The sequence below is a fragment of the Rhinatrema bivittatum genome, chromosome 7 (genome assembly GCF_901001135.1).
Source record: "Rhinatrema bivittatum chromosome 7, aRhiBiv1.1, whole genome shotgun sequence".
Taxonomy (NCBI): domain Eukaryota; kingdom Metazoa; phylum Chordata; class Amphibia; order Gymnophiona; family Rhinatrematidae; genus Rhinatrema; species Rhinatrema bivittatum.
Window position 1 is genome coordinate 96,439,308 of NC_042621.1, and position 25,612 is coordinate 96,464,919.

General features: G+C 42.4%; 1 protein-coding gene across 4 annotated transcripts in view; it reads left to right on the forward strand.

The window, feature by feature from the left end:
* Nucleotides 1-25,612, forward strand: part of LOC115095285 (anillin-like) — a 173,973-nt gene that overhangs the window by 124,697 nt on the left and 23,664 nt on the right. For all 4 annotated transcript variants that reach the window (XM_029608758.1, XM_029608760.1, XM_029608757.1 and 1 more), the window contains exons 17-21: nucleotides 11,191-11,239; nucleotides 14,910-14,963; nucleotides 18,017-18,049; nucleotides 18,186-18,207; nucleotides 18,301-18,410. In XM_029608758.1, the coding sequence (XP_029464618.1) occupies nucleotides 11,191-11,239; nucleotides 14,910-14,963; nucleotides 18,017-18,049; nucleotides 18,186-18,207; nucleotides 18,301-18,410 (268 nt within the window). The remainder of the gene's footprint in view (nucleotides 1-11,190; nucleotides 11,240-14,909; nucleotides 14,964-18,016; nucleotides 18,050-18,185; nucleotides 18,208-18,300; nucleotides 18,411-25,612) is intronic.

Genomic DNA, 25,612 nt, shown 5'->3' on the forward strand with positions numbered 1-25,612 from the left:
AATCCACCCTGTCAAACATTTTTTCAGCATCAAAACTGACAAGGAGAAGAAATATTTGCCTGTATACCCTGGAATATATAGACAGTACCTTCCAAACATAGGCTGAATATCTGCCCCATACAAAATCTACCTGATGTTCCACTATAAGGGCAGGCAAATGAATAGCTAAACAATCTGCAGGTATCTTAGCCAATAAGGTTGTAATTAAGCAATGAGAATGGTCAATAAGAGAGCAGTACATCTTTCTTAAGAACATAAGAACATGCAATACTGGGTCAGGCCAAGGGTCCATCAAGCCCAGCATTCTGTTTCCAACAGAGGCAGAACCTGGCAATTACCCAAACACTAAGAAGATCCCATGCTACTGATACAATTAATAGCAGTGGCTATTCCCTAAGCAACCCAATTTCCCTATAACCTTATCTGTAAACTGTTATGTTATGATGGCGTTACTTTGACATTTCTGCATGATGGTATAGAAAACTCTTTAAATAAAATAAAGATTTGATTAATAGCCATTTGATTAATAGCCATTAATGGACTTCTCCTCCAAGAACTTATCCAAACCTTTTTTGAACCCAGCTACACTAACTGCACTAACCACATCCTCTGGCAACAAATTCCAGAGCTTTATTGTGCGTTGAGTGAGAGAATTTTCTCAGATTAGTCTTTTTTTTTTTTTTTTTCTCAATTCTTTATTTTCAAAATTTCAAAAATTTTTTACTAGGAATTTTAAACATTCCTGTACAGAAAATCAATGTCAAAAAACAAAGTATCTAAAGAAATTAAGAATATACATTGTTACCGTATATAATGACATTTAAATTATAAGAAAAAATGTGGTAAGTAGGGGCAGAATAGAGCATAATTCACAACAAATTTTATCACTAACTCAGGAATAGATAGACTCGCTGATCTGTACCATCTTAACACTCCTTACACCGGGTCTGTGGAGGTCGTAACTGGGGATCGTCCAGCTAAGAAAGATCTTAATTGTTCTACATGCACCTTCAAGCTTTAACCCTGTCTCACTATCGTATATTTTATAATTATTACCTGCCTTTATCTTCTTTCCAGCTTATGTTAAGCTTCCAAGTTCTCGATTCCCGTTGATTGTAACTTTGACTTATTCCTTTCTATTGTTATCTGTTGTTTACCTGAATTGTTCCTTCAGTTATACCCTCTGTTAAATGTAAACCGATCCGATATGGTTATTTACTATGAAGGTCGGTATAAAAAACTGTTAAATAAAATCATAAAAAACATATTTTTCATTCAAGTAACTTATACAAGCTTTACAAGGGTATTTTAGGACAAAGCGCGCTCCCAATTTCAAAACCTCAGGTCGCAGCCTAAAACTCTTTTCTGTGAACCTGAGTTGGTTTTACCACGTCAGGATATATCCATACTGAACTTCCATAAAAGAGACATTGCCTGTTACGAAAATATAAACGCATCACATGGTTCCTTTCTGAGAGAAATGCAAATGATACAAGCATTGTTGTTCTTGAGGTAATTTGGAATTCTGAGGACATTTCTAATATATTTGTTACATCCAATGATTGCTCTTGCTCCTCATTTTGTTTCTGCTGCAAATAATACGCCTTTACAACCACGGGCAAAGCACTCTCTGGAATCTTAAGTATTTGCATCATATATACTTTAAACAATTCATTAGGCGAGATTAATCTCACTAAAGGAAAATTTAAGATTCTTAGATTATGTGCTCGCAAAGCATTTTCTATGGTTTCTAATCTTTTAACAGTATTCCCTTCTGATTGTATTAATTTTGACTGCTTGTTTTCAATCATAACAATTCTTTTATCTACCTCTTCTATTTTTTTTTATATGACAATGTCAATTTATTATTCTCAATCGTTTGATTTTTTATGTCCAAAGTTGCCACAGATAAAGTTTTGACCACTTTTTCAATCGAGCTCAGCATTGTCCAAATCCCATCCAGGGTAACAGTTTCAGGTCTTGGAGTCAAAGCAGAAACTGCTATCTCTCTTAGCCGTTCCACCCCTTCACCTACCACAGTTCCAGAAATCACCTCAGTACCTGTATCCGATGTTGTAGGCAAAGACAAAGTCTCTAAGGCCAGTGGTGAGGAAGTCATTGCAGGGCCTTCCCCTTCTCCTTCTTTACCCGGACTTCTCCCCAGCTGATGAAAATCGCTGGCGCAAATGGCTCCGACCCGAGTGGCTTGAGATATTTTGTCCCTGGCCATTATCATGGCCGCTCCTGTCTCCACCGAGGCAGGGCTAGGTAACGATGTCTCTCTGGGGTATACTGGCTTCCTTGGTGATCCGGGGCTCAGCGTCGTATCAAGGGTCAAGGGGGACAGCTCATGCTCAGTAGCTGTTCCCCCAGCGACCGAGCTTCCCGGTTCAATCGATGGTGTAGCCGCAAAGAATCCGGGGATTTGAGGCTGTCGCGGGTCTACTTCAGGTGAGCTGGCAATCTCACCCTTCAGGCGACCCTTCCTTTTAGTATGCGGCATCGTTTGAAAAAAAGAAATAGTAAGAGCTCTCCCCTCCGGTCTTGCACAGGCTCAGAATATGGCGGCCATCTTGCCCCCTCTCAGATTAGTCTTAAATGTGCTACTTGCTAACTTCATGGAATGCCCCTAGTCCTTCTATTAATCGAAAGTGTACATAACAGATTCACATCTACTCGTTCAAGACCGCATGATTTTAAAGACCTCTATCTTATCCCCCCTCAGCCTTCTCTTCTCCAAGCTGAACAGCCCTAACCTCTTCAGCCTTTCCTCATAGGGGAGCTGTTCCATCCCCTTTATCATTTTGGTCGCCCTTCTCCATCGCAACTATATCTTTTTTGAGATGCGGCAACCAGAATTGTACACAGTATTCAAAGTGTGGTCTCACCATGGAGTGATAGAGGCATTATGACATTTTCCATTGTATTCACCCTTCCCAATAATTCCTAACATTGTTTGCTTTTTAGACTGCTGCAAAACACTGAGCCGATATTTCAATGTGTTATCCACTATGATGCCTAGATCTTTCTTGGGTGGTAGCTCCTAATATGGAACCTAACATTGTGTAACTGTAGCATGGGTTATTTTTCCCTATATGCATCACCTTGCACTTATCCACATTAAATTTCATCTGCCATTTGTAAGCCCAATTCTCCAGTCTCAGAAGGTCTTCCTGCAATTTATCACAATCTGCTTGTGATTTAACTACTCTGAATAATTTTGTATCATCTGCAAATTTGATTACCTAGTTGTATTCCTTTCCAGATCATTTATAAAGCTTGGTTTTGAAGCTTGGTTCGAATTTCAGTTAGTCGTATATTGGGAGACTGGTAAGAAGGAGTTTGAAAAGTACAGATCCCTGAGGCACTACCCATTCCCCTTCACTGAGAAAATTGTCCATTTAATCCTACTCTTTCCTGTCTTTTAGCCAGTTTGTAATCCACGAAAGGACATCGCCACCTAGCCCATGACTTAAATTTTCCTATAAGCCTCTTATTCGGTCTCCTCCGTCAAATGGTTTCCCCTCCACCCTCTGCTGCCCTGGATCCGGCGACCCTGGTGGGCTTCCAGGACCGCTCCTGTCTCCACATGTCTGGAGAATAAGCACACAGCAGAAACATGGAGAGGGCTAGGACCCTCTCCCTCACCGCAGCCATTGCTGCTGGGTTTACGACATTTTTCTTAACTTTTCAAAAAAGAAAAGCTTCGCTGAAGCATGGTTTTCTAAAAAAAAACCAAAACATACAGTGAAATGTAAAATACTGCCAACAGCACCCATGCTGCACTGAGGGAGAAGGAAATCATAATCAGCTACTCTAAATTAAAAGGGAATTGTTTTGCCACAATCAACTAAGTAAATATGGCTTGCAGGGGGTCGCACAATCATATCTTTCAAGATCTTATAAAATTCCTCTCATAACCGTCTGGCCCAAGTGCTTTGTAAAGAGCAGCTTGTTCTATTTGCGCCTGTATTTCCATAACAGATACTGGCACGTTCAAAGCCTCCAAGTGAGAGGTAGTTAACTGGGGTAAAGAAATGTTGTTTATTATTATTATTTATAATTTTTATATACCGACATTCTTACATTAAAATGCAAATCATACCGGTTTACATAAAACAGAAAAAGCAGGAAAAAATATTTCCATAGTCAAATACAGAGAACATTTATAATAAAATTGTTAACAAAGGCATAAGGTAGGAACTTGAAAAAAGGTTACTTAACAGAAAACGTAAAAGAAAAAATAGTAAATGAAGCACAAAGAGTTGACGTCGGGGGAGGGGCATGGTCACACAGCGCAGTCACCCATTTCCCCTCACCTCCTGATGATAGTTCCGTTTCTTTTTTATTATTTAAGATGGTGTTCACTTCTTGCGGGGGCCCAGGATGGAGGGTGGCCTCCCCGCTCGCTGGCGCCTGATGGTGAGGCGCTTTTCAACTGTTTTTTTTTTTCAAATGTTAGCAAAAAAAATCCGCTTTCTTTCCTATCTCTACTTTATCCTTGGCATACAAAGAGCGAAAAGTCCCAAAAAATGTTTACAGAGCTCTGCGATAGTTTACCACCTTACCCCATTTATCCTTAATTGCAGTAATATGTCGAGTCCCCTCACTACATTTGACTAAAGATGCTGTTTGCCATACTTCTTGCCATAAGGCCCATCCAGCACAGACACCAAGCCTAGGCTACTACAATATGAGAGAGCATATGTAAAAGCAGTTTAAAAAAAAAAAGTTTTTCAAAGTCTCTTCTGCTTTTGGATCCTCAAGGGACATAATGCTATTGTCCAGTGGTACCATGTCTAGGCAGGAATATCAGAAGTGTCTGGATCCATTTGTCTGTAGCCCAAAGGCCTTGCTTTAATGCCTTTTCTTAGTCTGGATTAATAGGTTCTCGGTGAAAGTATACTTCAATCCTATTGTGATGTACCAACAGCAGGTACATAGAGTTCTGAATTCCATCCATCCATTGGTATTCAGATTCATGAAGGGATTGTGATATTCCAAGCCACCAAACCTCTGGTGCCTTTGGATATTAGTCATCTTGGCTCAGCTTATGAAGCCACATTTGAACCTCTATAGACTATTTTAAAGTTTCTCACGTGGAAGGTGCTGTTTTTTATAGCAATCACATCTTCTCAAGTCAGTGAATTAACATTCATTATACCAGTTCCACAACTGGGTGATCCTGCATACTCTCCCCAAGCTTCTTCCTAAATCGTCAGCCTTTCACATCAAGCTGCTATTCCAATCTTCTTTCCAAGATCTCATGCACATAAAATCAAGAAGGCTCTTCATTCCTTCAAGGGAGTCTTGGACTACGTCTTGAGAAGGACTCCACATCATTGTTAGGCTTCTCAGATTTTGTGGCAGACAAAACACTGTCAAATTGGCTAGTGGACTCTTGTGCACTGGCTGGTTTACAGATTTCAGACTGTCAAGGCTCGTCGAGTGAGCTATGACTGCTTCAGTGGCTCACCTCAGGGCATTGTCAGTGGAAGACATCCACAAAGCTGTGACCTGGTCATCTGCACATTTTCACATACCATTACTGTTTGGACAACATATCAAGAGGCAACAGTTTTGGTCAAGCAGTTTTGCACAACCTGTTTAACCAGAAAGCAACAAGGCTCTCAATGCAGCTATAAGCAGACTACTCTAGGCCAGCCACTGAAGGGCTTCTTAGCTACACTCTCTAATTACCACAGCCCTCATTACTTCTAGAGTAGAGGGCTTCTGATTAGATGCCAGCTCTGGAGTCTGTAATCATACTGTTGCTTGCCTCAAAAAAAAAAAAAAAAAAAAAATCTATTGGGATGCAGGAACCTATCCTTGTCCTCAGATGTTCTAACGCCTATGCCAGGCCTGAAAAGTCGGTTGCTCATCCAGACTGCAGGTCTGCTGAGAAATTTCTTTTACCTCATTTAAATAGAATAATCTATCTGCAACAATCCCTCCAACCAGTGTCCCAGTATCACCCATTAAGGTGAATACATCCTTTGAACTCTTGATTTAGAGTTCCTGATCTTCTCACTCATTGACAACTGAATTATGCTGTTCAGAGGTGACTGACCAGGGCTTTTTTTTTTTTTTTTAATCTCTAAAGCAACTAGAAGAGCTTCTGGTTTGCCTTCATCCTGGTTTAGTTAATCCGCACTATCAGGAGAGGGTTCTACAGACCTGACATCGCACCAGAAAAACTGTCCTGTTCAAAGTTCGTATAACAGTTGAAATAATGCTTGGGGTCTAATTTTCAAAAGCATTTTACTATGCCCTGGCTTCTACATGTGCAAATACACTTTAAGAACAGCCACAAGACATACTGTTGCATTGTCCATACATCTTACTAGCATTAAGAGCACGTAACATAGTAAATAGCTTTGAAAGTTTTCAGTGATGGCGTGTTATATTTACATGCATAACTCCTTTGAAAATTCACTTGTTAAGAATCTTTGGGTTCCTCCTCTGCCCTGGCAGAGCCAGTGGTTTTGTCTACAACATCTAAACTGTTTGCAGATGTATGGAAATGCCTGAGAGAAGGGGGCATTCCAAGATGGCCACTGGCACCTTTCTCTCTGCCAAAGCTGCTTGTCTTTATTCCTAAAAAAACTTTTCTTGCTTTGCTTATAAATATTTTGTGCTAATGGGCAAGCCTAAGGGGGAGACTTCATACCTTCCCTGATGTTTCTTCCTCTGTGATTTTGGGGCCCCGTTGACAAGTCGGAACTACAGCTTGTTGGAACTGGAGCGACTATGTCCTTGGGAGCTGCAGCATGTGAAGGATGGGCTCTGAGCTCCCTGGACACTGAAACATATCTCTGGAGGTTCATACTCCTCCCGATCAGACTGAGCCTCCTGTGGCCATGCATAGTGAAGTCTGTGCATCTGGATCAGAGCTAGAGGAAATCTAGCTCCGATCCTAACTTAGGTGCTTTGTATGTGCCTGTCGGGAAGGACAGGAGGGAATGGCACAAGGTGGTGATTCCCCCTTGTATTTCTTCTAATTATATTGGACTCCTCGTTGCTGACATAGGAAAGTTTTCTTTCTAAACTAGCTATGACTTTGGACTCTCTAAGGCAATTAGCAGACATTCATTCCCTGTACATACCCAGATCAGTCCAGACTCCTGGGCTTTTGCCTCCCTTCCAGCAGATGGAGACAGTTTTGCTGACACTGCCACATAACATAATGTGCCACCTGCAGTCCTTCAGTATTTCTCTGTCTCTAGCAGATGGTAGAGGTGCAAAACCTGCAGACTGGAAACTAGGTTTAAAAATTAAAAGGAATAGTTTCTTGGAGATTTCCTCCCAGGAGGTTGGCAGGTCCTAGTGGGGCCATCCCTCCTGGTTCATAGGGGGTTGGAGACCCTTATATTGCTCAATCCATTGCCAGGGATAGAAATCTGGTGGGGCCAGTTCCCTCTCCACCCGGAGGACTTGCAGAGCCTGCTGCCACTCTTCTAAAGGGAAATAGTTTTTGTCTTTTCTGTAAGCCCAGCAGGGGCTCGGCTGCAGCGGCTCTCGCACCTTAGGCTCCTCAAGCAGCTGACTGCACTCAGTCAGGGCAGGCTGAGAGCATGCTGCTTAGCAGCAAGTGCACCGTGTGTGGCAATGTGTGTGTGCAGGCTTTTGTTCCCACTGGGGGAGAAGACAGCTCGGGAACTACCGCGGTGGTGTCAGCCTTCCAGACCCTTGCTGCCTTCCTTTCGGGTGCATCGGGGGAAGCAGTGGGCCCCTTCCCGATTAGTGTTTTATCTTCTCTCATGGCTGCTTCAGAGACTGTGGGAGGGAGGAGAGGGGGATCTTCCTCCACCGCTGTCCCTGGCTGATCTGAGTCCCATGGAGGGCTGGGGAGCCTGGGAAATTGTCGGGTGAGGACGAGGACCACCTGGTGGAGGATTCTGATTCTGCAACCTTCTCATAGCAGTTTGTCTTATTGCACAAGGCTTATTTTGGTCAGAAAAGCTGCGGGATACTGTGGTTCCAAGCAAGAGGAGTTGGTGGGTCTGCAACCCAGGAAGAGGTCCAGAGTTTCATGAGTTACTGTTGGAAACAGGATGCTGGACTTGATGGACCCTTGGTCTGACTTAGTACGGCAATTTCTTATATTCTTAATGATCCGGGAAACTACAGTCTGAGCCTGACACTTATGGGGGAAAATGATTGACACTATTCTAAAGAACAAAACTATTGAAGATAGATGTAGTTAATGAGACAAAGTAGATAGGGACTTAGCCAAAGAAAGTCTTGCTGCATCAATTTGCTATGGGTTTTTTTTTTAAAGGCATGGATAAAAGTGCTCTAGATTTCCAGAAAGCATTTGAAAAAGTTAAATCATAAGAGGCTTGTGAGAAATTGCAAGAGGACTTTGGGAGATTGGGCATCCAAATAGCATTAGACATTTAAGGGACAAATACAAGTGATGCGTGTAGATAAGAGCATCCCAAATTTATAGTTACATGATGCAAGGTTCCACCTTGGGAGTCACCACCCAGAAAAAGGATCTAGGTGGCATCATGGATAAGCTGAAATCCTCTGCTCAGTGTGTAGCAGTGTCAAAAAGCAAACAGAATGCTATAAAAGGCATGGAAAATAAAACACAGGCATTAAGATACTCTATATTGCTCCATGGAGCAACGGCACCTTGTATATTGTGTGCATTTCTGGTCATTGCATCTCAAAATAGATATATTAGAATTAGAAAAGGTACAGAGAAGGATGACCAAAATGATAAAGGGGATGGATTGATTCCCCTGTGAGGAAAGGCTAAAGAGATTCTCTTCAGACTGCTGAGGGGAGATATGATAGAGGTCTATAAAATGAGTGGACTGGAACGGGTAAACATGAATCTGTTTACCCTTTCAAAAAGTACAGACTAGGGACACTCAATGAAGTTACAAGCTGATACATTTTAAGACAAATAGAAAATATTTATTTATTCCTTGCATAATTTAAGCTTTGGAATTCATTGCTGGAGGATGTGGTGTAGCTGGATTTAAAAAAGGTTTAGACAAGTTCCTGAAAGAAAAGTCCATATACCATTATTGGTCTTGGGGGAAATCCACTGCTTGTCCCTGGGATAAGCAGCATGGACTCTATTGAATCTTTGGGATCCTGCCAGGATTGGCTATTGTTAGAAACAGGATACTGGACTTGATTGACCTTTTAGGTCTGACCTGGTATAGCAAATCATGTTATTTGCCTAGATTTAGGATCCTAAATTAGTGCCTAGTTCTGAAAGTCACTGCTTAAGCTCCTAATTTTATTTCCCCATCTTAACTCTGTCCCTCTAGCCCCCTCATTTTTAGGATCCTAAATTTAAGGGCCTAGTGAATCTAGGACACTAAATTTAGACACTCTGGCTCCTAAGTTGTCCCTTTTGAAAACTTACTATTAACTCCAAATGTTAGGATACTAATCCCTTTGAAAACTGATCTGTCAAGGGATCTGTAGTGTTTACTGCGAAGTAACAGATCCAAAATAGTAATAGACAGTTTCTGCAAGTTCCCTGCTTGCTTGGTGCTTTTGGGGACTGTCTGGAAGCAGTGTAGAACTGATCATGAGCAGTGATCAATCACACTCCTTTTATACTTCTGAAGGAACAATTCTACAAATTATATTGTAAAACATATTCATTCTCCATGCTTATTTGAGAATTACATGTTTAGTCTTGTCCATATTAATATATGTATATATATATTAATATATATATATTAATAATATATAAATATTATTAATATAACAAGTTAGAGACCTGGGAGTCATCATAGACAACAGACTCAGTCTCAACAAATTCGTCAACACCACAACAAAAGAATGTTTCTTTAAACTTCAAACATTAAAGAAACTCAAACCTCTCCTCCTATACAGAGACTTCCGCATGGTTTTACAAGCCATCATACTCCCAAAGCTGGATTACTGTAACTCTCTCCTCCTAGGCCTACCAGCATGCACCATCAAACCACTTCAGATGGTCCTGAACGCCTCTGCAAGAATTCTATCAAATGCCAAAAAGAGAGATCATATCACCCCAATTCTCCAGCATCTCCACTGGCTTCCGATTAAATACAGGATCCAGTTCAAGTCTTTAATGATGATACATAAGGCCTTACACAACATCGCACCTCTCAACCTAACATTTCAAATTCAATTACACACATCTGTGAAACCAACCAGTAGCGCCTATCAGAACAGACTAATCACACAACTGGCGAAATCCGTTCTGAGGAAACGTGCATTATCCACAGCGGGCCCTTCACTTTGGAACTCGCTCCCTCCAGACCTTCGTTTGGAACCATGCCACTCTACATTTAAAGGGAAACTTAAGACTTGGCTTTTCAAACAAGCTTTCCCCTAGAGCCAAGAACTCGAAGAAAAGTCTTTTCAAGCCCACAACGAGTTATTTAGATCTATTATTTTCTTCCTTTTTTCAATCAGAAATTTACACATGCTGACTTCAATGTAAAAACTTGTTTACTTAGTTTTTGTTCAATGTAAAACTTCTTTTTTATTCTGTTCTATGTAAACCGCTATTTGTAGCGATAGTTACTGTTCTTTGTGAACCGGGGTGATATGTATATTATACAGGAACCTCCGGTATATAAATTATTTAAATAAATAAATAAATAAATATGAAGGAATGCCAGAATGTGTACATGTATTTTAACTTTATACTGTATTTTTCATTCTAAAGTGCAATTTAATATTTTGTTTTACTTTATTATTTACTTAATTTATGAATGTATTCTGATTGATGCACTGCTTTGTCAACTGTTGTGATGGCCATGCCGAACGACGGTATATAAAAAAAAACCCTAAAACAATAAACCAATAACCATTCTGAAATACCCAATCCATCTTTAATTACATTGTAATTGAAATAGTTACTGATTGGAAAGAGTTCATCCTAGTGGGCTGAAGGCAGGTATGCACAAGGTAGCAAATAAAAATGACTTGTTACGTTTAATGTACTCCTCTGTCTACCCTATTGGCATTGAGATAAAGCTGATAATTTGGAAAGATAGATATGGCTCATAGAGCTAGTATTAGCAGGTAAGTCATCTTTTGGAGCTAAAGAGGAGGACAAGTTAGACAAACTGAGGCCAGAGTATGTAGAAATAAGGGGAGGGTTGAATTTGAGGAAAACTAGGAATCTAATGCATTTGTCTTCATTTTTAACTTTTCTTTTCTCAGAAATGACATTGCTTCCAACTTCGAGATTGATATTGAAGTGTTTGACCTGGTGAGGAAAACTGGGGGATTCAATATGATTGAGTAGGTCTCTTGGGAGGAGGGAATCAGAGGAACCAGCGCATGGTGTGGGACTCTTGTTAGATGTTGTAATGGTGGTTAGTATGAGGTTTATAGTTTATTTTATTTAAAGAGTTTTATATACTGTCATTAGGAAACGTCAAAATAACTCCATAACGGTTTACAAAATAGGTTATAGGGAAATGGGGGGTTAACAAGGGTTGTAAAGTACAAACTGTTAGGGTTAGGAGGTAACATAAGTAATGATTAAGTTCAGTTTATGAGTTCTTTCTTATTTACGAAAAGCATAGATGTGATGAATTTCAATTAGTCAAGAGGTTGTATTGGAGGGTGGTGATGTTTAGATGATCCTTTGGGTGGATTGGTATGCTTTGTTGAACAACCAAGTTTTCAACCTTTTTTTTTTTTTTAAAGGTTTTTAGGTTTTCTTGAATTCTTAGCTTAGTCGGGAGGGAGTTCCAAAGGTTTGGGCTACCAAGGGAGATTGCTCTATTTTGGGTAGAAGTGAGTTGATTTGAGTGCGTTGGTGGTGCATTGCTAATGAAACCCATCTGTCATGTGGATGCAAAATGGGGTATTTGAGATGGATTTCTTAAATCTTTATTCCTCCTCCTGCTACACCAGTCCAGGCAAGTGGGTTGCCCCCCCTGAGCAGATGGAGGCAGAGCATTCAGCTTTTTGTTATCACTACTACTTAGATAATGTGTAGCACAGAAAAAATCTAATCTCTTCCTCCAGCAGATGGTAGGATGTACTGGTGGTGCAGCAAGATTTTCTATTTTCATAGTCTGTCATCTTTAGTGGGGTTGAACAGAGTTTTCATTGTTCTTCCCAGTGTATGAGGGCCAGGCACCTGGTTTGCTTCGGTTTGCAAACCCCCTTTGAAAGCTTCCAACCTCAGCCTAGGGGGTTGACTTAAGGAAAAAAGAGGCGAGGGCTCTTTCTCTCCAGGACCCCTCTCTCCTCCCCCCCCCCCCCCCTTTGTCCTTTGGTGTCTTCTCAAGTCTGAACAAAGTTGGGGAGGTGATTGAACTGTGGAATTTGCAGTAAGAACGGGATGACTCCCACCTTCTGCTTTCTCCATTGGTGGATTGCTATGCCTGTCATCTGTAACTTGAATCAATCAGATTCAAGCAAAATAATCCCATAACTGGTTTGGCAAGTCTCAAGGAAAGAAAATTAGCAGGTAAGAACCAATTTTTTCTTTAATGTGGATTGCTGTTTTTAGCAGTGTAGTGGCACTGGCTGGATCTGCACTTCCCTGAGGGTGAAGAGGTAGCTTGGTTGGTGTTGGGAGGGGCTGTGTTCTTTAGCAGATGCCTTGTATGACAAGACCAGGATTTCTTCCAGAGTGGTGGCTTTGGCTGTAATGACTAGAAGACGACTTAGGCTGCACCCTTGAGCAGCAGATTCGTGGTCCATATCTTGTCTATATAAGCTTTCCTTTAAGGGGAAACTTGTTTGGGAATGATTTACAACAGCTAATTAAGAGTCTTGGGGATCCTAAGGCTGAAACTTCCTGAGGATAAAGTTTGGTCTTTTTATTGGTGCAAGAGAATCCGTGGTCATTTCAAGGATGCCAAACATTATAGAACTGGGAAATGGTCATATTACTCGTTCAGGTCCCTTTTGAGGGAGCAAGAAACAGAAATGAGATTCAGCTGGCTCCTTCAAAGTCAGTTGCATCTCCCAATGAAGCGTGGCAGAGTCGCTCTTCGGTCCTTCTGATAGATGGACCCTTAACAGTCTTGCCGGGAGTGAATCCTCTTACTTCAAACCAATGTTTACTGGATGTTTTTCATCTGTTATGCTCTGGAGTTTGCCACTTCAGTTACAAATGCTTTCATGGTCTCTCCCTGTGTCTCTCCAGCCAAAAACTTGGCAATTCAAACTACCATCTGAAAGGTGCAGTCACTGAATGCGGTAGTTCTGCTTCCTCACGAAGCACATGATCACAGTTGGTATTCCATTTATTTTGTAGCTACCAAGGAAGATGGCAACTTCAGGCCTATTCTCAATCTAAATTGGTTCTGACCTGCTAATTTTCGTTCCTGTAGTATCACAGATCAGTCCAGAGTCCCACCCTTGATTAGCAAAGGGTATTGGGAGAGTCCGCTCGATCTGTCTGTTTTTGCGGTATGGTCTATGAAGAAGTACAGGCTTTATTGATCCCACACAGGTTTTTGGTGTGAGGGCATTTTGTTGCCTGTTTTTATGGTTATCCTTGATTTACTTGATTCGTCTTTATATTTCTGGCTTGGGTACAGATTAATACTGAGGGACTGCAGGTGGCACCTAGTCAGTGTTAGTGTCAGTACAACTCTCTTTGATTCCATCTGCTGGAGGGGGAGGCATAACCCAGGTAAGAACCAATTTTCCTTTTTTTTTTTTGTAGCGATCTGCTTGACTAGACACATTTCATAGTTTCAGGCTCAGTCCTGTAGGGAATCCTTTTTGGTGTTCACTGCAGATTCAGTATCTTTTTTTGCCTGATTCCATCATTCTTGCTGAAAATGTCTCATCTAAATCAGTTTGTCTAGCAACCTTCTCCAAGGAGGAGTGATACGGCAGTAACAGGGATCTGAAATATCTGGTTGTCAGTGTGCTGTTTTGGTATTTGGAGGTCACTAATGCCTTCCGAAAGATAGGTAGATTTTCTTATTTGGAGATCCATATAAGGGTGAGATGACTTCTAAGGCATCTTTTGGCAAGGTGATCAGGGAAACCATTTTGTCAGTTTGTGTTCTCAAGGAACATTGGGTTCCTGAGGTATTTTGGACTCATTCTTCTAGAGCTCCATCTTCATCCTGGGCAGAGGTAATGGCTATTGCTCTGGAGGATATTTGCAAGGTGATCACATGGTTATCACTGCATTCCTTTAAGCATTACAAATTAGATATTTTGGCTAAGGAAGACACAGCCTATGGAGCTGGTGTGTTCAGCATGACCCTTACTTCCTCCCTTCAGTTTAGATGGGCTTTGGTACTTCCCACATCCTGGACTGGTGTAGCAGGATGATGAGGAAGGAAAAAGTATTTAACTTTTCCTTGAATCTTGTTTCACCAGTCTAGGACCCTCCTGGTATTTTGGGCCTTTATAGGTGAAATGTGTTTCTAATTGATAATGTGTGCGTTTGCTTTCCTCCAAGCTTGGTTTAAAGCTTGTTTCTTGTTTTTAGGGGGACATTTTTGGTCTAAGAGGATCTTTTCTTAGAATTTTGTCTTTGACAAGTTTTTGGAACGCCTCTTCAAATTTTTGTTTAACGCTTTTTTTTGTATTTAAAGCTTTTATTGGCAAGATATCTTACAAGGTCTGTTTTACGCTTTGTCATAGGAATACTATGTCTCTGTGCTGCGTCATATCTAAGTAATGATGACATCACAAAGCTGTGTGCTGTAGCTCCATCAATTGGCAGTGGGAGCAACCCACTTGTCTGGACTGGTGTAGCAGGATTCAAGGGGAAAAATGAACAGATAACCAAACTCCTTTGAGGGGAATAGGAAGTTTACATAAAATCTTAATGAAGATTGATGTATTGTGACTGCAGAGGGGGACACTTAATGATAGGGGAAAAACTTAATCCTTGGCATGATCAGAGTGTGATGTGAAACTCTAGTGATCTGTGATTTGCTCTGTCTTAGTCACAAAGTAGGAATGCTGCTGAAGGTGAAAAAAGAGAATCCTCCAAACCAAAGGTAAGGGGATATTGGGATGGGCAAGGTGAGGGTTAATAGGTAAGGACAGATCATAAAGTACAACTACCAGGTACTATGAGCCAGTAGGGCTTTCTAATCCTATGTTATGATAATCCTGATTTTTTTATTCCTAATTCCACCAAGAGCAGCAAGAATAAAATTTCCTGAGGTGATAGATAGGAGTTAAAAAAAAAAGAAAACCGGATTGGATTGACTGTTAGTTACTATGAGTAATCTTCAACAGAAGGGGCTGACAACTTAAGAAGGCGTTGACTGGGTAGATGCCAGTGGGTTGAAGAAAGCTCTGCCCTACCACCAGGTGGTGTTCCTGGGGTGGGTGAGGATACTGCCCTCTGCCACAGACAGCATAACACTTAGGGATGTGAATCGTTTTCCATATCGTCTTAACGATAGAAATCGTGTGGCAGGGCAAGAAAATAGTCTTAGGCACGATTTTTTAGTTAAAAAATCGTTAAAAATCGTTTTTTCCGGTTAGTGCGCACTAACTGGGAGTTAGTGCGCACTAACTGAAAATGATACAATTTGACACTTTTCAGGTCAGTTAAGGTCAGTTTAGGAATGAATATGTATTCCTATTGGCTGCCCTCTTATTTATTCATGTTACCAAGTTTCCTACTGACAGTATAAGGGGGATGGGAAATGGAAACAGTTGGTAGCTTGACAAAACAAGTAATGTGATCAGTCAATGTGACTAGAACTTGTGCCCTAACCCTGATACCAGGGGTATTGTGATCTTCCTGCACACAGTGCCCTATCCCTATTAATACCAGGAGTGTTGTGATCTTCCTGCACACAGTGCCCTATCCCTAATACCAGGGGTGTTGTGATCTTCCTGCACACAGTGCCCTATTCCTGATACTGGGGGTGTTGTGATCTTCCTGCACACAGTGCCCTATTCCTGATACCGGGGGTGTTGTGATCTTCTTGCACACATCCCGGTATCAGGGATAGGGCACTGCATGCAGGAAGATCACAACACTCCTGGTATTAATAGGGATAGGGCACTGCATGCAGGAAGATCACAACACTCCTGGTATTAATAGGGATAGGGCACTGCATGCAGGAAGATCACAACACTCCTGGTATTAATAGGGATAGGGCACTGTGTGCAGGAAGATCACAATACCCCGGAGGAGTGAGGGTCAGGCAGCTCCCCCCTGTCTGTGAAGCCAGCCTCTCACTAGTAATGCAGGGAGGGAGCTGTCTCAGACTTCACCATCCTCCCCCCCAACCCTCACCCACACACCATTCACTAGCTGGGACATGGGGGAAGTCAGGAGTGAGGGTCAGGCAGCTCCCCCCTGTCTGTGAAGCCAGCCTCTCACTAGTAATGCAGGGAGGGAGCTGTCTCAGACTTCACCATCCTCCCCCCCCCCCTCACCCACACACCATTCACTAGCTGGGACATGGGGGAAGTCAGGAGTGAGGGTCAGGCAGCTCCCCCCTGTCTGTGAAGCCAGCCTCTCACTAGTAATGCAGGGAGGGAGCTGTCTCAGACTTCACCATCCTCCCCCCCCCCTCACCCATACACCATTCACTAGCTGGGACATGGGGGAAGTCAGGAGTGAGGGTCAGGCAGCTCCCCCCTGTCTGTGAAGCCAGCCTCTCACTAGTAATGCAGGGAGGGAGCTGTCTCAGACTTCACCATCCTCCCCCCCCCTCACCCACACACCATTCACTAGCTGGGACATGGGGGAAGTCAGGAGTGAGGGTCAGGCAGCTCCCCCCTGTCTGTGAAGCCAGCCTCTCACTAGTAATGCAGGGAGGGAGCTGTCTCAGACTTCACCATCCTCCCCCCCCCCTCACCCACACACCATTCACTAGCTGGGACATGGGGGAAGTCAGGAGTGAGGGTCAGGCAGCTCCCCCCTGTCTGTGAAGCCAGCCTCTCACTAGTAATGCAGGGAGGGAGCTGTCTCAGACTGGTATCAGGGTTAGGGCACTGTGTGCAGGAAGATCACAACACTCCTGGTATTAATAGGGATAGGGCACTGTAAGAGATGACTGTAGTAGATTGAATAAAGATCTGATGTTTCTGCTCTCCTCACACCAAACAAAAACAACACACAAGCAGAGAAGCCCTTCTTACAAAGCTGAGCTAGTGAGTTAAGTAGGAGGAAAAGTAAACATACTTGTGCCAGTGTAGCTACTTAAAAAATACACTTACCAACAATCAATTACATATATTTGAACTGTGTACAGTTCCAGCCAGGACCACCTTTCTAAAATGCACAGTGATTGGCAAATTCAACATGCACTAGCATTTCAGGTGCCTGCTAACAAAAATAATAAACAAACAAGTTCTAGTCACGTGAGTGCTGATCATTACATTACTTTTTTGTCAAGCTTCCAACTGTTTCCATTTCACATCCCCCCAACCATTACCTCAGTATTAGCCTTGGTAACATCAATAGATAAGAGCACAGCCAGCCAATAGGAATACATACATACATATTCATTCCTAAGTGACCTTTACTGACCTGGGAAGTGTGAACACTTTGTTTCATTTTCTGTTGGTGTTCGTTAGTTTCCAGTTCCATTTCCCATCCCCCCAACCATCACCTCAGTGGTAACCTTGGTAACATCAATAGATAAGAGGGCAGCCAGCCAATAGGAACACATATTCATTCCTAACTGACCTTCAGTGACCTGGAAAGTGTTTATTTGTATCATTTTCAGTTAGTGCGCACTAAATCGAGTTAGTGCGCACTAACTCGAGTTAGTGCGCACTAACTCGAGTTAGTGCGCACTAACACGATTTAACGATTTTTAACGATAAATCGTTAGAATTTCTATTGTATCGTGTTCTATAACGATTTAAGATGATATAAACATTATCGGACGATAATTTTAATCGTTGAAAAACGATTCACATCCCTACTTAGTAGTGAGATATTGGCCCAATAAGATATTAGTTTGGGATGTTATGCCTCTGTTCCATTCTACAAGATGAGACTAGTCCTTTTAGAGCAACTTTGTTCCCAGTGATGCTGTCTCACTGCCAAATGTTAATTTGCTGTTCCTCTTCCTAGATCACACCAAAGAAGCTTCTGAACTCCAGAATGGTAAGTTTTTTTCATGAGCAGAGGGTTAATAGCATTGACCCAAATAATTTAACCAGCCAGTATATACCAGCAAATTCCTTATTGTGATAGATCTGAGTTCAATGGGAATTTATAACTAGCTTTCTCTCTCTGACAGAAATCAAGTGGGATCTCACCAGGTGAGCATGTCATGTCTAATTTATTCCATGCTTTCTTTCCCTCTTAATTCCTCTGCATTTAATTGTATTTCAATGTCTCTCTCTGCAATCCAGCCTGCAATCTTTCTACTGGCAGCACTGTCCGAATCAGCAACTTCCTATTAGTTGGATCTCTCAAACTCACGCTGAAATCCCTGGGCAAGAACAAGTTTCCCCTTGATAAGGTGAGAGATTCATTCTTTCTATCCCTTTTCCCCAGAGGTTAACCCCCACAGGTATCTTGGGGCTATTGATAATGGGCTTTAACAAGCTTTTGTGGGTGCTAACCATTTTAGTCTCAAACTATTTTTTTTCAATTATCTTTATTAATCATTTTCCAAAATTCAACATAAAACATGTTTCATCACAAACCCAAGGCAATCTTTAACTAGAAAACATAAAAAGTACAAATAAAAATCAAAATAACAACCCCAAATTTTTTCTAGTTAAGAACTAATAATGAAAGGGGGGGGGGGCACTTTATTTAATCAGTAATTCTTCCATAACTAATCAATATGAGAAGGGACATTATCTTTCTCACTTTCTTGGGCTTTTTCGAATGTCGTTTCTTGGTTACTTTTTAGACATGTCTTGTCTTTTAAGAAATTTTCAAGATGTAGTGGCTCATTAAAACTAAGCTTTTTGCCCTGGAAATTTATAAAGCACTTAGATGGAAATCTCAAATAAAATGTTGCACCGATTTCAAGGGTCTTGCCTTTTAATGCTAAGGACTGTCTCCTACGGACCTGTGTAGGTCTTGAGATGTCTGGGGAAAATACATATTTTTTGGCCACAAAACTGCAGATCTTTATGCTTAAAAAAAGTTTCTAACAAATACTCTTTCTCTCTCTCTAACATAAAGGATACAAAGAGAGTTGCCCTTCTATTAAAGTCTGAGTCTCTATAAAAAAAAAATAAAAAAATAGTAATACCAATACTATTTTCTTCAGCTGACCTATCATCATTATTATTATTATTATTGTATCGAGAAGAAAGATAATATATCTTAGAGATGTATGAAGATAAAGATATTCCATCTATTAGAATTTCTTTTAAATATTTTACAAACATTTCTTTCAGGGATAGTAACCTAGTCATTGGAAAGTTAACTAATCTTAGATTTTTAACTCTAAGTTTTCCACATTTTCTAATTCAGTATGTAAAGTATTATCTCCAAATAACACATTTTCCAAATTTTATATATTACTAATTTTCCCAGACATTTCATACATCGTTGATTCTTCTTCATTCAATCTTTTTTTTTACCCTGTTCCAATATAGAAATTCTATTAACTTTTACCAATGATGAGAGAGATGAGTTAACTTGAGTCAAGTTCATATCTAATTTCACTAATCCCCTCCACAAATCCACAAGAGTCACATTGGTAGGATCCACAGAGTCTATCTGGGAATTACCAATGGTTATCATGAGATTTTCCTCTTGAGCCTCAGTCGAAGATATATTGAGGCAAGGGGTTGAAATAGAATCAGCTAATGCTGGTTGCAGTACCTTTGCACTCACATTTAGCAATTACTTCTCTTGGAACTCTTTGTGGTTGTGGGGGAATAGGCCCATTGCCTGGACTAAGCGAGGCTTCAGACGAGTCTCACATACTGTCCATTAATGGTAATCCCTGCCGACTTACATGGGCGTCCATGGGGCCTATTCTGGTTGTGATCGGAGAGGATGTAACAAATCTAGCTTTTCTTTTATGTCCCATTCGTCCTTCAAGATGACTTCAGATTTTTCTAGTCAAATCTGTCAAAGCCAATCTAAGCCACGCGCGGCTTCGGCACGCGCGCCGGCGTGGCTCTGGTTTTAAAGTCCCAGTCTCCCAGTGATGATGCAGAGTCTCAGAATCGGCTGTTATTGATTTGATTTTTCTCTTCTCCTGCTCACCATGCTCAATTGGATGGAAATCAGCTGGCACTTCACACTCCCAGAGACTCAACTAGGGCGGCTTAATGTCCTCTCGGCTCCACAACCAGACCCCCGTCTCAAACTATTTTAAGTGTTGTAGGAGGGCCAGGACTCTAAATGCTGTAAAGGCAAAGGATTAGATGTTAGTGCTATAATGGCATCTAACAAGGCAGTGAAAATTCTATGATGTGGGAGTTCCACTAATACAGTTTGAGGATGTTTTGTATTTTAATCAGTGATACCTATAAAGGAGTGAGGCCTGTGATCTAACTAAAACATTTGTATTTTAACCTTTAACTGTGAAGGATTTCAAAGGGGCATGGGATAAACACATGGATCCATAAAGGCTAGAGGATGGGAATGAAGAGAAGAGCCATGGGGGGTGGCTTGCTGGAATGGTGGCTACTCCCTGGTGATTCTTACCCTTATTCAATAAGCCTTCACACAGTTAATGCAACTCCAACATTGTGCTCTGCTTCAATGGCAGGGAGAAATGTGGAAAAGAGGATTTACATTCAGACAACATCCAGCAAGGCATTGATCTGGGTAAACAAGCATCGGGGTAACTTGCTTGATGTGGCGATTGCTAACTATAACCATTAAGCCTTATGATTCACCTTTGATGCAACTCCAACATTACTCTCTGCAGCAATGGCAGGGGGTGGCAAGAAATTTGAATCAAACAGTTACTAACAAGGGCCCTGAACTTGATGGTCAGTGAAACAGATAAGTATGGGAAAATAAGTGTGGGAGCTTGCTGGGCAGACTGAATAGGCGTTTGGTCTTTTTCTGCTGTCATTTCTATGTTTCTATGTAACTCGCAGTAATCTGACAAGAGGGCATGAATTGGCAATAATGAATGGGTGATGTCAGAAGGCACCAACATGGACCCAGCACAGGGAGCTCAGTAACAATTTTACCGAGCATGCATGGAAGTTGCCACATGCACATACCATCTCATAAGCCCTTCAGTCTGTCTTCATCAGAGCTACAACACAGATGTTCGTCTTTCGCTTTTCTCTTTGTGCATTTTTGGCTTTATCTGCCTTGTTGGATCTATTTTTGCCATTGCCTTGGCAGGCAACCCCTTTTTCAGAACTTTTCAGTTCTCAAAAAAAAAAAGCCATGACTTGTAGTTGTCATTTGATGGCATTGAACAGATCCATCTCTCAGAGCTCAGGTAAACTTTACTGAGCATGCACAGGAGTTTCTGCATGTGCTGCTTTGAGCCCCTTTAGTCTTTTTCCAGTGCTTAAGTTTGAGCAAGGTAATAAACTCTCCAGGGAGACGAACAGGTAATAAGCATGGCTAATTCATCCTGCTGTCTACAGAGAACCTTGTTTACAGGTAAGCAAACTTGCTTTCTCTTTCTATTTTTAAACAGGGCTGAAGTGGGGAGTCTCAAGCTGAGAATTGCACAGCAGCACAATTACTGAAAAAGCAACCCAGCCCTCCAGTGGAAAGGGTTACAGGGAGAACAGGCTGTATGAAACTGCTTGCCCAAAAATCGTCACTTCTTGAAGTTGTCCAGATAGTAGGAAGTGAAGGTGTGCACAAATGACAATATTTAGCTTTGCAAATGTCCATAATAGAAGTGGCCCTGAAGTGAGCCATTGAAGCCACCATGTCTCTTGCCTGATATGAGTCTTGACAGTCTGAAATCTGTAAGCCAGCCAGTGCATAAGTGTTCAATACAGTGTGCTAGCTAATTGGACTGAGTTCTCTTGGCTACCACTGCCCCCGTCTATTGGGGATCATAGGATACATACAGTTGAGAAGCTAGATGGTGACGTTGTCCTTCTCAAATATACTATGGTTCTTTTTTTAGTCCAAAGACTGAAGAGCCTTTTCCCCTTTTATGGGCTACGTGGTCTCGGGAGGGGAAGGCAGCATTATAGCTTGTTTAATATGAAAAACTGATAGCACTTTAGGAAGAAACTTAGGGTGGTTCTATGTACTTATTCTATTATAGAATAACTGGAAGTATGATGAACAGGTTACCAGTGCTTGCAGTTCACTGATTTTGAGCAGAAGTGATAGCTACGAGGAACATCACTTTCCAATTTCAAAATTGCTGACTCAAGTGGTTCAAAAGGAGGCTTCGTGAGTTAAGCTAGGAGTACAGTAAGGTTCAAAAGCACTGGAGGTTTACTGATAGAAGTTATGGAATACCACAAGCCCTTCATAAACTTGGAAACCAGAAGGTGGATAAAGATTGGTGCTCCTTCTACCTGTTGGTGGCACACCATGATACAGTGGCATGCAGTAACACTTTATAGTAGAGGATTTAGTTTCGTACCCCCTCAGCCCCTCTCCACTTCCATTCCATCCACTCCATCACCAGCAGCCTAGCTCCCTCTGTCCTCTCCCCTAAAGATACTTGTACCTAAAATATTGTACAAAAACTTTTAAAACTACATACTGTATTTTCCGTATTCTAAGTCACTGCTGAGTATAGGTCACATTAGTGAAAAATGGCAAAAATCTTGTAAAGTTTAAGTTGCTGCTTAAAATAGGTTACACCCCACCCATGAGCATAGACACCCAAAAATGTTTTTTCATTAACTATTATCAGGGGAGCGAGGCTGATACCACCAAACATTTATCAGCCTTGTACACACGACAGTGCAAAAATTCTACTTACTGTTATGTTCATGGACCCTGGAGCTGAGATGGGAGTTGGTATACCACAGGGGAAAGGCCCTACGTGGAGCCAGCAAGATCAACCCAACCGGAGTTTCACCTATACCAGCCCTCATTCCCCGCACCTAAGGCAACCTGCACCTAAGTCCTGCCGGGGCTGGCAGGACTTGGGTGCAGGTTGCCTAGATGAAGCAGGACAGGTGAGGCAGAGACTAGGTCAGGGCTGGCAGCAAAGGAGGAATACGAAAGTCAAGTCTGAGGCAGGCAGCAGAGGAGCAGAAGCGATGAAACCAGGCCAGGAGTCTATGTGGGCAGCAAAGAGGAAGAAAGTGAAGCAAGCCAAGGGTTGGTACCAGGAGATCAAGTCAAGGAGATACACAGGACTGAAGGAGTCAGGAGCTGGAGCGGAGTCCTCTCCGAGGAGACAAGCTGTTGCAAAGACAACCAACAGGCGAGAAGCTTGGACTATATAGGGCTGCCTCCTGACATCATAGAAGGAGCTGACATAATAGGAGGCTGGCCCAGAGATTCTGATGCTGAACCCTTACAGAGGCAGAGCCTCCCATCTGCGTGCGCCTAGGGAGAGCTCCGCCAAGTACAGGACGGCGGCGTTCTGAGCCGCGTGGTAGGCCGAGGGTGGTCAGCCCGACATGGAGAACGCCGTGCCGACCAGAAGGAGTGTTCCCCACAACACTTACAATCCAATACCTCCCTTACAATCAGGCATCCTCTTAAAAGCACTCGCAGACTGTATATCTAAACATGGTGCCCATGCATCCTCAGGCACCATGCCTAGTTCGCATAATACATCCCGAGAGGTGCTCACCAGCCAACGCTTTTAGACTATGGGGACAAAGCATTGCCTGCCATCCGCCATATGCCAAAAACTCAAACAAATGTGTGAATTCTTTTTTTTTTTTGTAAATTTCATAAATAGGTTGCCCCTTTTGTATAGGTCACATGCTCTGAGCTGGATAAAAAAAAAAGTATGGTAGGCCCCTTCAGATGTCAGATCAAAGGCTCATATCTAAAGACAGGTCCTATATTCTGTAGTGCTCAATAGTTCATGTATGGCATTTTGGGATAATTACACAGTCCAATAAAATCTATCACAGCTTGCCAAGAATACAGATTACCCCAAGAAATGAATTTATATCAAAACTGCAGCAATCCAACTCAGGAAAGAGCAGAACTACAAATCCATCTGCTGTTTTTAAATATTTTGATATCAAGTACCATCAAACAAAATTAATACAATTAAAACGAATTGGGTTAAAAAAAATCCTCTGTTCGCCATACCTGGAAATGTGATTTCCAGACACCCTGAGATTGTCCTGGAGTAGTTGGGGGGGGCAGGGTGGACAAACTTTCCTGAGTTGATTTCTGAGATCCCTCAGAGGTGGGATCTCGTGAGAACTTTGCTGCTCAAGCAGCTGAAAGGCAGTGGGTACAGGAAGCAGAGTGTTATAGTGATGGCCAAAGCCCTCTCCCCCAGCAGCCAGAGGATCTCTGTACTCAACTGGTAAGTGCTGAGCCCCCAGGTAAGTTTGGAAAAAAAAAAAAATTACCTTCAGAGAAGAGGTGTTTCGGTAAGATTTCTTCCGGTCTCCTTGCTCAGCGTGCCGTACTGACTCCTTTCCCAGTCCCATTGTGTCATAGGGAAGTGGGCTTACAAGCGGGTTGAGCAGCTCCCTGGTGAGCTAGGCCCCACTTTGAGCTTGGTCGGCACACCATGTTGTAGGCCCCGGCGGCACCATCTTGCTCGCGTCTTTGTGCATCTTGTATTGCCCACCATAGGACATCAGTACGCACAGTGCGTTGGCTCTGCCCATGTGCCACACGCATAACATCATGTGTGTACTTATACGTGCAATAAAGTAAGCATAGGACACAGGAAAAGCTAGGTGCACAAGCTGTGCATGCATCTCTCCACGGCACTCAAAACTGAGTGCACAGTTACTGCAGTCAGTGGCACCGGCGGCCAAGAAACAGAAGCACCTTACTCTCTGCACTGTTTGTCATATTAGGGCCTCTCAGCCTGACCTGGATTCCAACTTGTCAGCACTGTGAGGAAGCCCAAGGGGATTTGGCCTCCCTAGACTTTGCTGAGCTCGGCTCCTCCCATTCAGATGATGGATTGGCAGCCTTAACAGGAAGTACTCCAGATCTGAGTAACCCCTTGGCTGGGTCTTCCATGGGAGAGGGAGACTCGGCTGGGCCCATCCCAGTTCCCCCTGGGCTAGGCATGGACCCAGTGGCCTTTCCTTGGGTGGAATTTTTCTAGGGACTGTAGGCCTTTGTACAGGTGCAGTCTACTTCCTCGCTTGCCCCTGTCTAGATGGAACCCCAGCCGGCCCCCTCTCCCATTCCTGTTGGCAGACCTCGATGCAAGCCCCACCTGACCAAGGGTATCTCTAGTGGGGACCCTGATAACACAGACGAAGAGCAAGATCTCTTGCAAGAAGAAATTGGCCCACCGGTAAATTGTCTCTTAAATGATCAGGAAAAAAGAAAATTGTTCAGAGAGGACCTGAAACAATTGATGAAGGTTTTGTAAGACTCTAAAGGGAAGAAGCTGCCAGAGAATAAGATGACAGGAAGTCTTTTTCCATCATTCCAGGTTTTGGGAGGTGTGGCAGTTTTCATCCCAATAAGGGTTCTGCACTTTCTTTGGGGCAGAACCAGGGCACCCAAGGACTTCTTGAGAGGGCTCCGACCAGGGGGCAGTAAGGCTTCACAATGAAGCCAGGCTGATCCACTCTCTTGAGATAGCAATGGAAGGCAGACTATCACAGTTTTATGAAGACTGGACCAGGATTACCT